General features: G+C 30.5%; 1 protein-coding gene across 2 annotated transcripts in view; it reads left to right on the forward strand.

Annotated features, from left to right (window-relative positions):
* Positions 1–13,033, forward strand: part of KYNU (kynureninase) — a 142,741-nt gene that overhangs the window by 53,814 nt on the left and 75,894 nt on the right. For both annotated transcript variants that reach the window (XM_023499197.2, XM_003763844.4), the window contains exons 4-6: positions 896–978; positions 9,256–9,317; positions 12,201–12,272. In XM_023499197.2, coding sequence (XP_023354965.1) covers positions 896–978; positions 9,256–9,317; positions 12,201–12,272 — 217 coding nt within the window. The remainder of the gene's footprint in view (positions 1–895; positions 979–9,255; positions 9,318–12,200; positions 12,273–13,033) is intronic.

The raw sequence follows: 13,033 nt of genomic DNA on the forward strand, positions 1-13,033 counted from the left end.
CTTCAACTCTAGTGTCACCTCTTCTGTGAACCCTTCCCTAATCTTCTGAGTGATAATATTCTTTCTTATGGCACTTTTTTCAAGATTTCTCTCTTGACGCATCTTGTTCTATTTTGCCTAGTACATAATGTATTCCAAACCATAGATCTTAAGGGTGAAGAATTTACCCATTTAAATCTTTGTGCTTAGAATATTTTAGGTTATAATTATAATACTAATAAGTATTATAATACTTAATAAATGTTTATTGAATTGCTTGTTGTAATTTCCCTAGCATTTAGTCCATTTCTTTATACATATGAAACATTCAATACATTTGTTAAATACAATTTCTAGAAAAAAATTATAATGAGAAGAAAGATGAAGAGAATTACCAGAAAATCAATCAGTCAGGGAATGGTATAGAAATTGATTAATATAATCAATATTTGTCAAATGTTATTTATTAGAGGTATCATATAGATGATGACATTCTTCAAACCTATTCAATTTGCAGTTATATGATTAAACTGTTAACTTTATTTTAGTCTTTTAGTCCTTGTCCTCCTGATCGTAAGGCCAGTAGGTATCAAGGAGTTTACAAAATTGATTTCATACTAGATGATCCTATTGTAAATGAAAGAAATCAGTTTAATTACAGATAAAATATAAAATAAATCAGACTATAAATATTGAAAAAAAAAGGCAAATTAATTTTATTTTCCTAATGGAAAAATAAGCAAAAAAATCTGAAAATAAACAAGTTTAAAGAATTTTGGAGTGTTGTTGCTTAATTTTTTTTTCATAATTACAAAGAAGTAAATGAAGATTGGTTTGGAAATCTGTCAATTTCTGATGCTGAGATATTTCTCCAAACAAAAAGCTCAGGTGTTTCTGTGTCCTTTTTCCATTTCAGAGGAAGTTATGGTCATGAAATAGGAAAACGTCCTTGGATTACAGGAGATGAGTGCATTGTACACCATATGAATAACATTGTAGGTGAGTATAAATAACAATAAATCTTTTAAAAAGAGTATAAATGGTTGGTTCTAAAGCTTAAACATCAATTGTAAAGGGATTGATTTTGTGGGAGTAATAATGATAAGCTTCTGTTTATTACTTACTGCATTTTTAATTACATCACTTGTTAACACTAAAGGTTAGCTATAGGTAGTATTATATGACTGATGCTGGGCAAAGATTTTTACTGCATTATATATAGTAACCTAAACTGCCTAACCTGGCTGTTACAAAACAAAACAAAAAAAAAAAAAACAATATAGTACCTTATATGCTGAAGGATTTCCTTAATACTTTTATAAATTTCTGTGTTCTTCTCCCCCTCACCCCTCATTAAAAAGAGAAGGAAAACTTGATGAGTGGAAGAATAGTATTATCCTTTATGTTCTACACAGTTCATAGCACATAACACAATCCCTTATAGACTTTTAAATTATTTTTCATTTGTGTCTATCACTGTTTGATATGTTGAAAGCATATATCCACTGAAAAACAGCACTGTCCATTCTACACTTGCTGTTGTCCTCTCTACATGATCAGCCAGATTTTGTCTCAGTCACACATATCTCTAGTCAACAATTTATGGTCCTATTAGATCCAGTGAATGAAGTGTAACATAGCTATTTTCTTTTATCCTTGCTACATGTACACATGTATAATAAGTGCTTAACAAATTGATTGATTAGCTGTGATTCTGAGATCTTTTTCTAACTCTAAATCCATTATTCTAGGAACCTATGACATTTAGCTTCCATTTGCCTTATTCTAGTTTTTAATGTGTGATTTTCTTCAATTAACTGAACACCCACCCCCCCCAGGCAGTTGGGGTTAAGTGACTTCCCCAGGGTCACACAGCCCAGAGCCCAGATGTGTTAAGTGTCTGGTTCTCCTGACTTCAGGGATGGTGCTCTATCCACTGTGCCACTTAGCTGCCCCCATTTAGACTGTCTTTAGAAAAACAATGAAAAGTTTGAGAAGTAAATACCTCTCTCAAAATGTTTTTTTTATTATTATTATGTTCTTTCAATCTACTCAGTTCATTAGCTTAGCTTCAACTAGTTAAATATAGCTAGTATAAGTTATTACTACATTTTCATCTCTAGCCCTTCTAGTTCCATATTGCTGATATCATTTCCAATTGGATATTCTATTGTTATCTCAAATTCAATAAATCTGAAGCCAGAGTTAACATATTCTTGTGAAGGCATTTTACTTTCTAATCAAATCCTTTATCTACATTTCTTCTTTTTTTGTCAGTGCGCATAACCAATCTTTCTTGTGAGGATCTAGACTACCCACCCTCATCCCAGTTATTGTGATGTTATATTATGTTAAATATATATTATGATGTAATGTTATATTATGGTGAGTGGCCATAGATAAAAAAGCATTGAATTGGTATTAAGCCCTTCCTTTGATACATACAAGTTGTGAGACCAGAGATAAGTCACTTCTCCTCTCAGTATGTAGTTCAGAGACTGCATTATAAAGTTCAGCTGCTAATCTGCATACATGAAGGGAATTTCCCTATTGATAAAGCCTTAAGTCCAGATCTCACCCCACTCCATCTAAAAATAAAAGTAAAATAATTGCCTTGGAATCATATTTTCAGATTGAAAAGCTAACTTGACATCTCAGAAATATGAAACATGGTTTACTTGTTTCATTATAAAATAGTAGTCTTGGATAGCAATATAGAAATTCATAGCTAATAAAATTCGGACTACATTGCATACATGGTTTTTGATGTATACATATATATGTATGTATATATCCATATTCACATACATACATATATTTCTGCCGTGTATCTTACATACCTGAATTTATGTTGAATCTTTCTCAATATGCCTCATAGGGCATGAGCTTTTCACTATCCTGATTATCTCACACTAAGGGCTTTATAGTATGTCTGTGATATTTGTCTTTTCCAAAGATATTTTGTTTCTAAAGATAGTTATCTTTTGAATATTCACCTCTTAGAAATTTACACAGGACTCTAAATGTGATGTGACCAGCATAGAGAATATTCCCCTTTTTATGCCTGGATGTAGTATCCCTCTTAATGTAGTCAAAGTTTGCATTAACTTTCTTGGTTACCATATCACAATACTGGCTCATGTTGAATTTTCAGTTCCCTAAACCCACCAGATATTTTTTTCAGGTAAACAACTATGTAGCCAAATCTTTCCCACCTTATGGTTATGAAACTGATTTCTTAAAGTCAAGGATAAAACTAAATATCCATATTAAATTTCATCATTTTAGATTTTACCCAGTGTTTTACCATCAATTTTCTTAACTATTCTTTCCAATTTTGTGCTTGCTGCAAATGTGATAAGCAAAACATCTACACCTTTAAACAAGTTAGTGATAAATATGTTGGGTCTCATAAGACCAAGACAATTTCTTAAGACTCCACTGAGTGGAGATGAGTTAGCATCTAGCCATTAATGATAAGTCTTGGATTTTGATCACTCAACCAATTCTGAATGAATAAAAATACTTATTTAGCAGTTTTCTTCACTTTGTGTGAAATATTATTCAGTAAGAAAATGTGACTTATAATTGTATTCAGATTTTAGCACCCAGGAACAGTTTGTGTGATTTTTTTCCCTCAGATGGAGCCAATTAACATCATAATAATTCTGGATTAGACATGTATTATATAAAATATGGGCTTAATTCTACTGTCTTAATATTTTGTGATTATTCAGGAGTCATTTTGAATTTAGGCAATAATGCAAAGAACACAAAGAATTTTGAAAGCATTGATGAAATATCCTTATTATGAACATGTAATTTTTTTCATTTTCCACAATAGCTAAAGATAGGAGAAAGAAACTGGGTTTCCTTTATTTTTATGTTTAATATCAAATCATAAACTAAATTTTAGTATACTTTGGGCTTACTATTTATCATTCTATGGAGAAAGGACAATGTTTCTAGCTATATCAAAAAAACCTGAAGTAGATATTGTGCTATAAGATTTATTCATAAAGGCACTAAAACTTGTAGCAGATTTCTTTTTTTCCTTTAAAAGTTTATAGTTCTATAGCAACTTACTTATTAAATAGGCAAGCATTTTATTGTTAAAGTGTTACGGAGTTGAATATATATCATACCATGGAGTCAAGGGCAGTAAAAACAAGTTTCTTTATTATGTTCAAACTGAAGAACATAACTGAAAAAACTGGAATTGATTATCTAACATTGTAGGGCTCACCTTGAGATGGAATGGAATGAAATGGAATGACAATGTATTTTACCACTTCATTCTACTCCTAGTATATTCCTATTAAATCAAAATATTAGAAATTGGTGATGCTTTTGTCTATGTGTACAAGAACAAAAATGACAACAATTTGGACATTAGCATGAAGAAATAAAGAGGTAGCTTGGTATAGTCAACAGAAGCATCAAGTAATCTTCCTAAATCTTTTTCATCATCTATAAAATGGGAATAGTAATAGCTAAAGTAATTACCTCATGGGTCCTGAATGAGATAACTTCTATGGAATGCTTTGCAAATTTTAGATAAATAAATAACTTGGAACTATGATCTTATTCATGCAAGAGAATCTCAGTCAGTAGAAAGTTCACCACTGTTACCAATCATCTATACCTCTGCATTATAAAGTCGTTGAGAATTACTCAGGATTCTAAGAGGTTAAATAACCATTACATAATGGCATAGATAGTATATCTCAAAGGGAGAACTTGAATCTGGGTCTTTCTGACTTGATTCAAGACTGGCTTTCTATCCACTATGCCTTAATGACGCTGAAAGTTCTGTGTAAAATTGTTATTATTGTTGTTGTTGTGAGAATCGGAGAAGCAGTACTTATCAAGTGCTCTGACTATAGTCGAAGTTCACCAGATATGACAGTAAAATGCAGAAAAAAGGTCACTGTCTGCCTTAACACAATGATAGTTATTTGGAAAATTTAGGTGGGCTTGGGATTATAAATTCTATAAGAGAAATATAAGTTAAAATATAAGATTTGGGACTTTTGTCCTTCTCACAAAAGTTGTAATAGGAAGAAGACAGACTTTATTTTGGCTTTTGGATTATAGTCTTTGGATATTGTTATAGGTTAATTAAATTGGAGAAAATTAGTTCCTATAATAGTTTCACTCACAAATGGCAAAAATTGTCTTTTGAAATGGGCTAAAATTGTTTTGTGATCATAAAACTCACTAAATGAAAGCTTTATGTATAATTTTCAAAAGTCATGAGCTTCAAATGACAAATGTGGGGTCATTTAATTTTGAATATTGTCAAGCAAAGAAGGTGATATTTAGATTGAATTGTTATTTTATTTTAAAAAGCCACTTCTTTTGTTTTGTACAGCAAATTATATTCAGAAATATATTTCTTCCAGTTTGATAATGGGCTCATTGATTGAGAGCTGGAAAGAATGTGGGAAATAATTTGATTCAACCTTTTATTTTGTAAATGATGAAAATGAGGCTCTGAAAAGTAAAGTGAGTTATCCAAAGCCTACAGGGAGAACACTAGAATGCAAACCTCTTCAAATTGAGTGCTTTTTGTATTAAACTACATTGTTCTGTAGAAGATGAAGATTAGCACTAGTGTTTAATGAACAAAGATATGAAAAATTTCCATAAATTACATGCTAAGTTTTCTTTAATATCTCTCATTTTTTAAAAACTGTTGATATAAGTCAAGGGGAATACCATTTAAAATAAAAGGAAGTAAATGGATTATACTTTGTTTTTCAATTTATGGGAAATTCTCTTTGCACAACATTGTTTCTGATTTTATTCTAAGTACAATGAACAGCTTCAGAAGATTCAATTAACCCCACTCATGGCAGATTTTCTTTAAAACTCCAAGCAAAATAGACAAATAAATATAAGTTCTGGTATCTTACAATTTATCTTAATGAGCCATGGCATCTTATGGTATATAAAATAGCAAGATGTTAGAACTGAAGGGCATTTTTGAGATGGTCTAATTCAATTATTTTATATTTTAAATTATTACAGATTTTTAATAATTTACCTGAAATCATAGAGCTAATAGTTAGTAGTGAGATAGAATTCTACCCATTGTATTCTTTATTTACAATTCACTTAATTCACTAGTTACTATATGTGTTTCATATTTCTCTTTAAACAATTTTCCAATAATATATATTTGAGATAAAATATTGATCATTAGGTATACTAAGTTATTTTTTAACATCAATTACTTAGATAAAGCTTTTTTTCAGATATTATGCTATGACAAAAACAGAAAAATGTTTATTTTTATGTTTGTACTCATTTTACTCTTTGTAAATTTTATGTAATCCTTTTTAAAATGTTTAATTATATAAACATTTAATCATTTTACTGACCAATTTCTATAAATTGTGGTCAAATAATATGTAGAAAAAAGCATGGTATAATAGACAGTTTGGGACCTGGAAGTTTTGTATGAGGAAGACCTATTTTCAAATTCTAACTCTAAGACTTGATAACTAAGAAGATCTCTTAATCCCTATGAGTTTCTGTTCCCTCATGTGTAAAATAGAGATAATAACTATAATACTCATTAATTGGGTCATTTTGAGGCCAAAATGACCTAATATATGTGAAACACTTTATAAACATTAGAATGCTATATAAATGTAAGCTGTTATTGTAAGCATTACAATTGTTCTCCTTATCAATAATTGTAATTAAAGGAACCACAGAATATTAAACAATGTGCAAGACAGTCTATAATTTTATTCCCTACGTCTTTATTTCTCAAACTTTTATGCTCTATAACCTTTTGAAATTGCATATACTGATCTCTACAAAATTATTGAACAACTAAAACATACAACTCCTTCCCCCCCAAAACTCAGGTTTATAGATTTAGAATTAGAGGGAAACTTTGGGGCCATCTAGGCCAATCCTCTTATTTTAGAGTTGAGAAAAGTGAAGCCCATTGAAGTAAAATTACTTGCTTAAGGCCACACAGGTGGCAAATTGAAGGACCAAGGCTGGAAAGCAGGTTCTCTGATTACAAACCATCACCCGTTTTTTAAAATCAATTACCCTCCCAAAGGTGGTGAGGAAATACCAGTAACAATGCCTACCGACCATTTATTCAGGTCAGAATTAAAAAGAAAGTTGTGTCAACAGCGTCTAGAAAAGGCTATATATTGCAGGTGTGGGTAGAGGAAAGGTTGACAGGTAATGAAAAAAGTTCAAAAAGAAGAATCAAAGGGAGAGACCATGGGGTAGACACTGCTCCTAGTATGAAAAATCTAGGAGAAAAGTAAACTTTTAGGATGAAGAAGGTTCTGTTTGCAATAGTAGAGTAATTCCTGAGAGTGTGAAACCTGGAGAGGAATGAGAGTTATAGGATAGGAAGTGGTCAGGTTATGAAGGACTTTAAAACCCAAGCAGAGGATTTTGAATGTGATTCTGGAGATAATAGAAAGCCACAGGAGTTTATTAAATAATAGAGGGCAGGGGAAAATGCATAGGGCCAGACTTGCATTTTAGGCCTACTGAATAGGCCTAATAGTCAGCAGTGGGGGATACTTGAGGCAGGGAAACCTTTAAGCAAGCTGTTGTAATAGTCAAGGGATAAGCTGCAGAGGGCCTTCACCAGGGTGGTGGCTGTATAAGAGAGAAGATAATATATAAGAAAAATTCCAAAGTAGACAAGACTTGGCAACTGCTTGTATATGGAAGATGGGAGAATAAGGAGTCAAAAGAATTTCTAAGTTGTGGGTGCAGATAATTGAGGGGATGGTGGAGTCCTAGTAGATAATTGATTCATTGATGGTCTTGGTTAACATATCTGAGCCGAAACACAATTAATATTGGAAATGGTGGAATGAGACTATTTACATTCCTCTTAGAAGTATCCATCTTATAATTACTGAGGATAAATCCCACAATATTTTAATACTTTGAAATATATTTCATACTTCATCTGTTTTTTAGGTAAATTGAGAAAGCATCAAATTATGTTACATAACATTACAGTTTCTATGACAAGAATTAAGTCTATATACTGATCTGCTTAAAAAATCCAATCAAATGTGGATTTGTTCTCACTTTCTTCCTCTGAAATGACCTTTCTAAGGATCCATATGCCATGACACTATTAGTCTCTTTATATAAACTAGTAAAATTGATAGTTATGGTCATTTCTTTTTAAAAATAAATCTGTATCAGCAATAGATTGATAGAATGTTGGAGCTAAAAAATACGTCAGATATTACTGAATACAACCTAATCATTTTTTGGATGAGGAAATTATATTTCTTCATAGGGATGTGCTCCAGGAAAAATGTCTACAATTTGCTTTTATTTGTAATATTTTTTTTTTAACAAAAACACACACACACACACAAAAAAAACACATTACTCACACGAGGATACTTAATTTATGCTTTCAATTCTGATGAAAATTTATAACTTGAAAAGAAATAATGGGCTTTCAAAAAGGAAAATTAAGAGCCTAAAGCAAAAAAAGTATTGATTTTTTTTTTCCTGCTTTGAATTCTTAGGTGTCCTGTTTCCTCTTGTCTATGAACCTTCATATGGTTCCTCTATCTTCCTTTCATACCAAAAAATTGATTAGTAAGAATTAGAGATGTCAGATATTAACAGTCAAGTTGGAGATATAGATTACATTTTCCCTTGTTGGATGATATATATTTATATTAATTATTTTATGTCTCTGTGTGAATGGATAAACTGAAAGCTTTTGTATCCTAGCTATTTTATCTTGTAAACTGTTATGTACTTCAATATAATAATGGAGAATTATGTCATGCAAAGAAGTCTTCTTTTATTAAAGATGCATTTTAGGGAGACATTACTACCACTAGTATAAAAATGTGATTAGTTGTAATATCTTTTTAGCCATATTTTAGAGACATACTTAGCACAAAAATGTACTGTTTGGAAATTTGGCTAAGAATGTAATAGTATGAATAAATCAGTTGTTAGTTTACAGGAATGAGAAAATACTTTATTGTCTTGTTTTTATTTGCTGCATCAAAACTGAAAAAAACTAAATGCATCTGTATCTTTGTGTATGTGTGTGTCTGGATGGTACAGTGAGGCAACAGGGTAAGCTTCTATTTCATTGTGGCAACACCTCAAAAATATGTGCTTAACTTCAAGGCCATTAAGAAAGAGTGACTGAATTTTATGTATTCTCTTTTTCCACCTGCTCTAATAGAGCTTATGAAGGATCAAAAGAAAAATCTGCTATAATGTTTGTTTACTTTATAGGAGCTCATAAGGATGAAATAGCCCTAATGAATGGCCTGACAGTTAATTTGCATCTCCTACTGGTAAGTTTGCTTTCCCAACAATCTTTAAATACATTTTTGGTTCCCGAATCTGATGTTTCTTTATCTTTAATTCATGAACTTGTGGTGGTGTATTTATTTTTAATAAGTTGCTAGATTATTTTCAATCTTTGCCAGAAAATACTAGATCACGATATAATGCCTTTTTCATAATCATAAGCTTCTAAGGGCCTTGAGATCAAGATCAATTTTTATTTAGAGAATAAGGAATAAGAGCTATAGAAATAGCAAGAGAAACTGCTTTTAAAGAATGCACAAAACCAAATTTTGTTTAAATTATAAGAGATACTGATCTCTTCTATCCCAGAAATTCTTCTTTAAATATCATCTTCTATCAACAATACCACAAATCAAGTGGGATCATGAATGGGTATTTTGGGAGTTGTTTCATTTTTAAACATGAAGGGAAAGAAATGAATGAAAAATGAATGAAGGAAATATGATACTTTAATATCCAACATATTTATAAACATTTGATTTGGGATCTTGTCAGTAGTTTCACATTTCTGAAAGTTTTTACCATAGACTTTTTAAAAAAAACTTTTTAAAAAAATTAAAATTTTTAAGTTTTCAAAATGAAAAACTTTATGAATTTTCTGTATTTTATTTTAATTAACTTTTACCTGTGACTTTTAAACTTCAGAATCATTTCCCAACATACTATCACAATGATGTTTTTCTTTGTAATTATATATATATATATATATATATATATATATATATATATATCTATATGTACGTATAAAAATATTTCTATGTAAAGCTCAATGAATAAAGCAACTGAATCTGGCAGCATATATATCATCCTGCTCCCACACCTTTCTACTTAGAAGAAAGGCAAGAGCTTCCTCTTCTTCTGAAACCACAGTTGTTCATTGTAATTAATAGGAATTCAGTAACATTTTAGTATTATTTTTGTTATTGTTTTAATAAGATAACATGGATAAATAAAAGATTAGTGTCACTGAAGAAAAATAACTGTAATGTATATAAATCCTAGTCTTTCTAGAAGTTGTTCCTCCAGAGGATACACATTGTAAAGTAAGGCTGATTATGATTCAAGGGACAAAAAATGACAATGAATTCATGGAAGATCTAAAGGCATTTCAAAGAAGCCTGAAAATAAACTGAAGGCATAGAAGCAAAAACCAAAACCAAGCAAACAAAAACATCATGCAATTTAATGAAGCTGGCAAACTAAAATTAAAGAAATTTGTTCAAAGTTACTTTTGTAGAACATGATGCTACCACATACCAAGATAAGATCTAAATGGGTTCATGATTTAGACATAAAGATTGATATTATAAGCAAAATTAGAAGACAAAGGACAGTGTAATTCTCAGATCTGTGGAGAAGGAAAGAATTTGTGTCCAAAGAACTGGAACTCATAATTGAATACCGGATACATAATTTTGATTATATTAAATTAGAAAGTTTTTGTATAAAGAAAACTAATGCAGACAAGATCAGAAGGGAAGCAATAAATTGGGAAATCATTTTTACATTTAAAGATTCTGATAAAGGTCTCATTTCTAAAATATATAGAAAATTGACTCAAATTTATAAGAAATTAAACCATTCTCCTACTGATAGTCAAAGGATATGAACAGACAATTTTCAGATTAAGAAATTAAGACTATTTCTAATCATATAAGAAGGTGCTCTAAATAACTATTGATCAGAGTAATGCAAATTAAGGCAACTCTGAGATACTACTACAGACCTCTCAGATTGGGTAAGATGATAGAAAAAGAAAAGAATAATGAATGTGGGAGGGGATGTGGGAAAACTGGGACACTGATACATTGTTGATGGAATTGTGAATGGATCCAGCCATTCTGGAGAGCAATTTGAAACTATGCTCAAAGAATTATCAAACTATGCATACCCTTTGACCCAGCAGTGTTTCTACTGGGCCTTTACCCCAAGGAGATCTTAAAGGAAGGAAAGGGACCCACAAGTGCAAAAATGTTTGTGGGAGACCTTTTTGTAGTGGCAAGAAACTGCCCATCCATTGGAAAATGGCTGAATAAGTTACAGTATATGAATGTTATGGAGTATTATTGTTCTGTAAGAAATGATCAGGAGGATGATTTTAGAAAGGCCTGGAGAAACATGAGCTGATGCTAAGTAAAATGAGCAGAACCAGGAGTACAAGGCAACATCAGTATTATATGACAATCAATTCTGAAGAATGTGATTCTTTCCAACAAGGAGATGATTGATGCCAGTTTCAATGATCTTGTGATGTAGAGAGCCATCTTCATCCAGAGAGAGGATTGTGGGAACTGAATGTGGATCACAACATAACATTGTCACTCTTTTTATTATTCACTTGCTTTTTGTTTTCTTACTAATTTTTTTGATCAAATTTTCCTTGCGCAGCAAGAAAATTGTACAAATATGCTTATACACATTGGATTTAACATATATTTTAACATGTTTAGCATATATTGTATTGTTTGCCATCTAGGGGAAGAGGTAGAAGAAGGAGGGGAAAATCTGAAACACAAGGTTATGCAAGGGTCAATGTTGTCGAATTATCTGTGCATATGTTTTGAAAATAAAAAGCTTTATTTTTAAAAAAAAAGAACATGATGTTAAAGAGTTCTTAACTGGAGAATTCCTCCATTGCAGAGGATGGACAATGTCAATTAAATTTCAATAAAAATGATAACATTTTGGTATTAACTTCTTTTCATGTTTCTATTTTATTGATAACAACAAAGTTTTCATATTTTTTAGCCTTAAATTCAATTAATTTATGTTTGTATAATGTATAGAGATTATAAGACAAAAGTTGTAAAGTGATTGAATTTACAAGTGTTATTAATATCTTGTCCAATAAAACTATTTTGTTTCAGTTATCGTTTTTTAAGCCAACGCCAACACGATTTAAAATTCTTCTAGAAGCCAAAGCTTTTCCTTCTGACCATGTAAGAAACTTTTAAAAATATATATCTATATTATTTTTCCTTTTTCTTGAGAACATCAATTTCCTGTCTTGAATGTTTATTCACTAGTCTTTTTCAAGTAACCTTAAAATAAAAAAAGATCTGTCAAATGCTTTTGATTTAGGCATTTTTTATAGATTGTAGCTTTATTCCTTTGTTCAAGTAAAACATTTTAGTGGAGGAAAGATTGAATAGAGACATTGATTTATTAATCTTTTTAAAGACATTGAACAAACTGCTAGCCTAAATCAACTGAAGTTATAAATGTTTTATTAATTGTGGATGTTGTTTTATTTTATCAAGTTAAATCAATATGGACCTTATTTCTTTAACCCTTCAGCCTCTTATAACATATATAGGTGTCTTTTCATAGATAGCTAGAGAATAATGTTTTATTCTATTTTTTATTAAAAAAAAAAAACAATTTTAAACTTAATTTTTAGACGGATGGTTCACTAATATGCTCCTGGTATTCCTGCCAATTTACTCAAGTAAATATATTTGAACTTTAGAGAGAAGATAATTTAGAGATAAGATAAGATAAGATAATTTAGATTGATTGATAAGATAAATTAGATGCCAAGTTTTTTTTCAACCTAGATATGGAGTAAATTTTATTTTTATCATTCAACATGCTTGATTTCTGCTTTTATATCATTTATGTTGTAAATCTGCATTAACTATTTTGTATATTTAGCTTTCTTAGTTGAAAAGTCAGGAAATACTTGATTTCCTACATTGCC

Source organism: Sarcophilus harrisii, chromosome 3 (genome assembly GCF_902635505.1).
Source record: "Sarcophilus harrisii chromosome 3, mSarHar1.11, whole genome shotgun sequence".
In the NCBI taxonomy this organism is placed as follows: domain Eukaryota; kingdom Metazoa; phylum Chordata; class Mammalia; order Dasyuromorphia; family Dasyuridae; genus Sarcophilus; species Sarcophilus harrisii.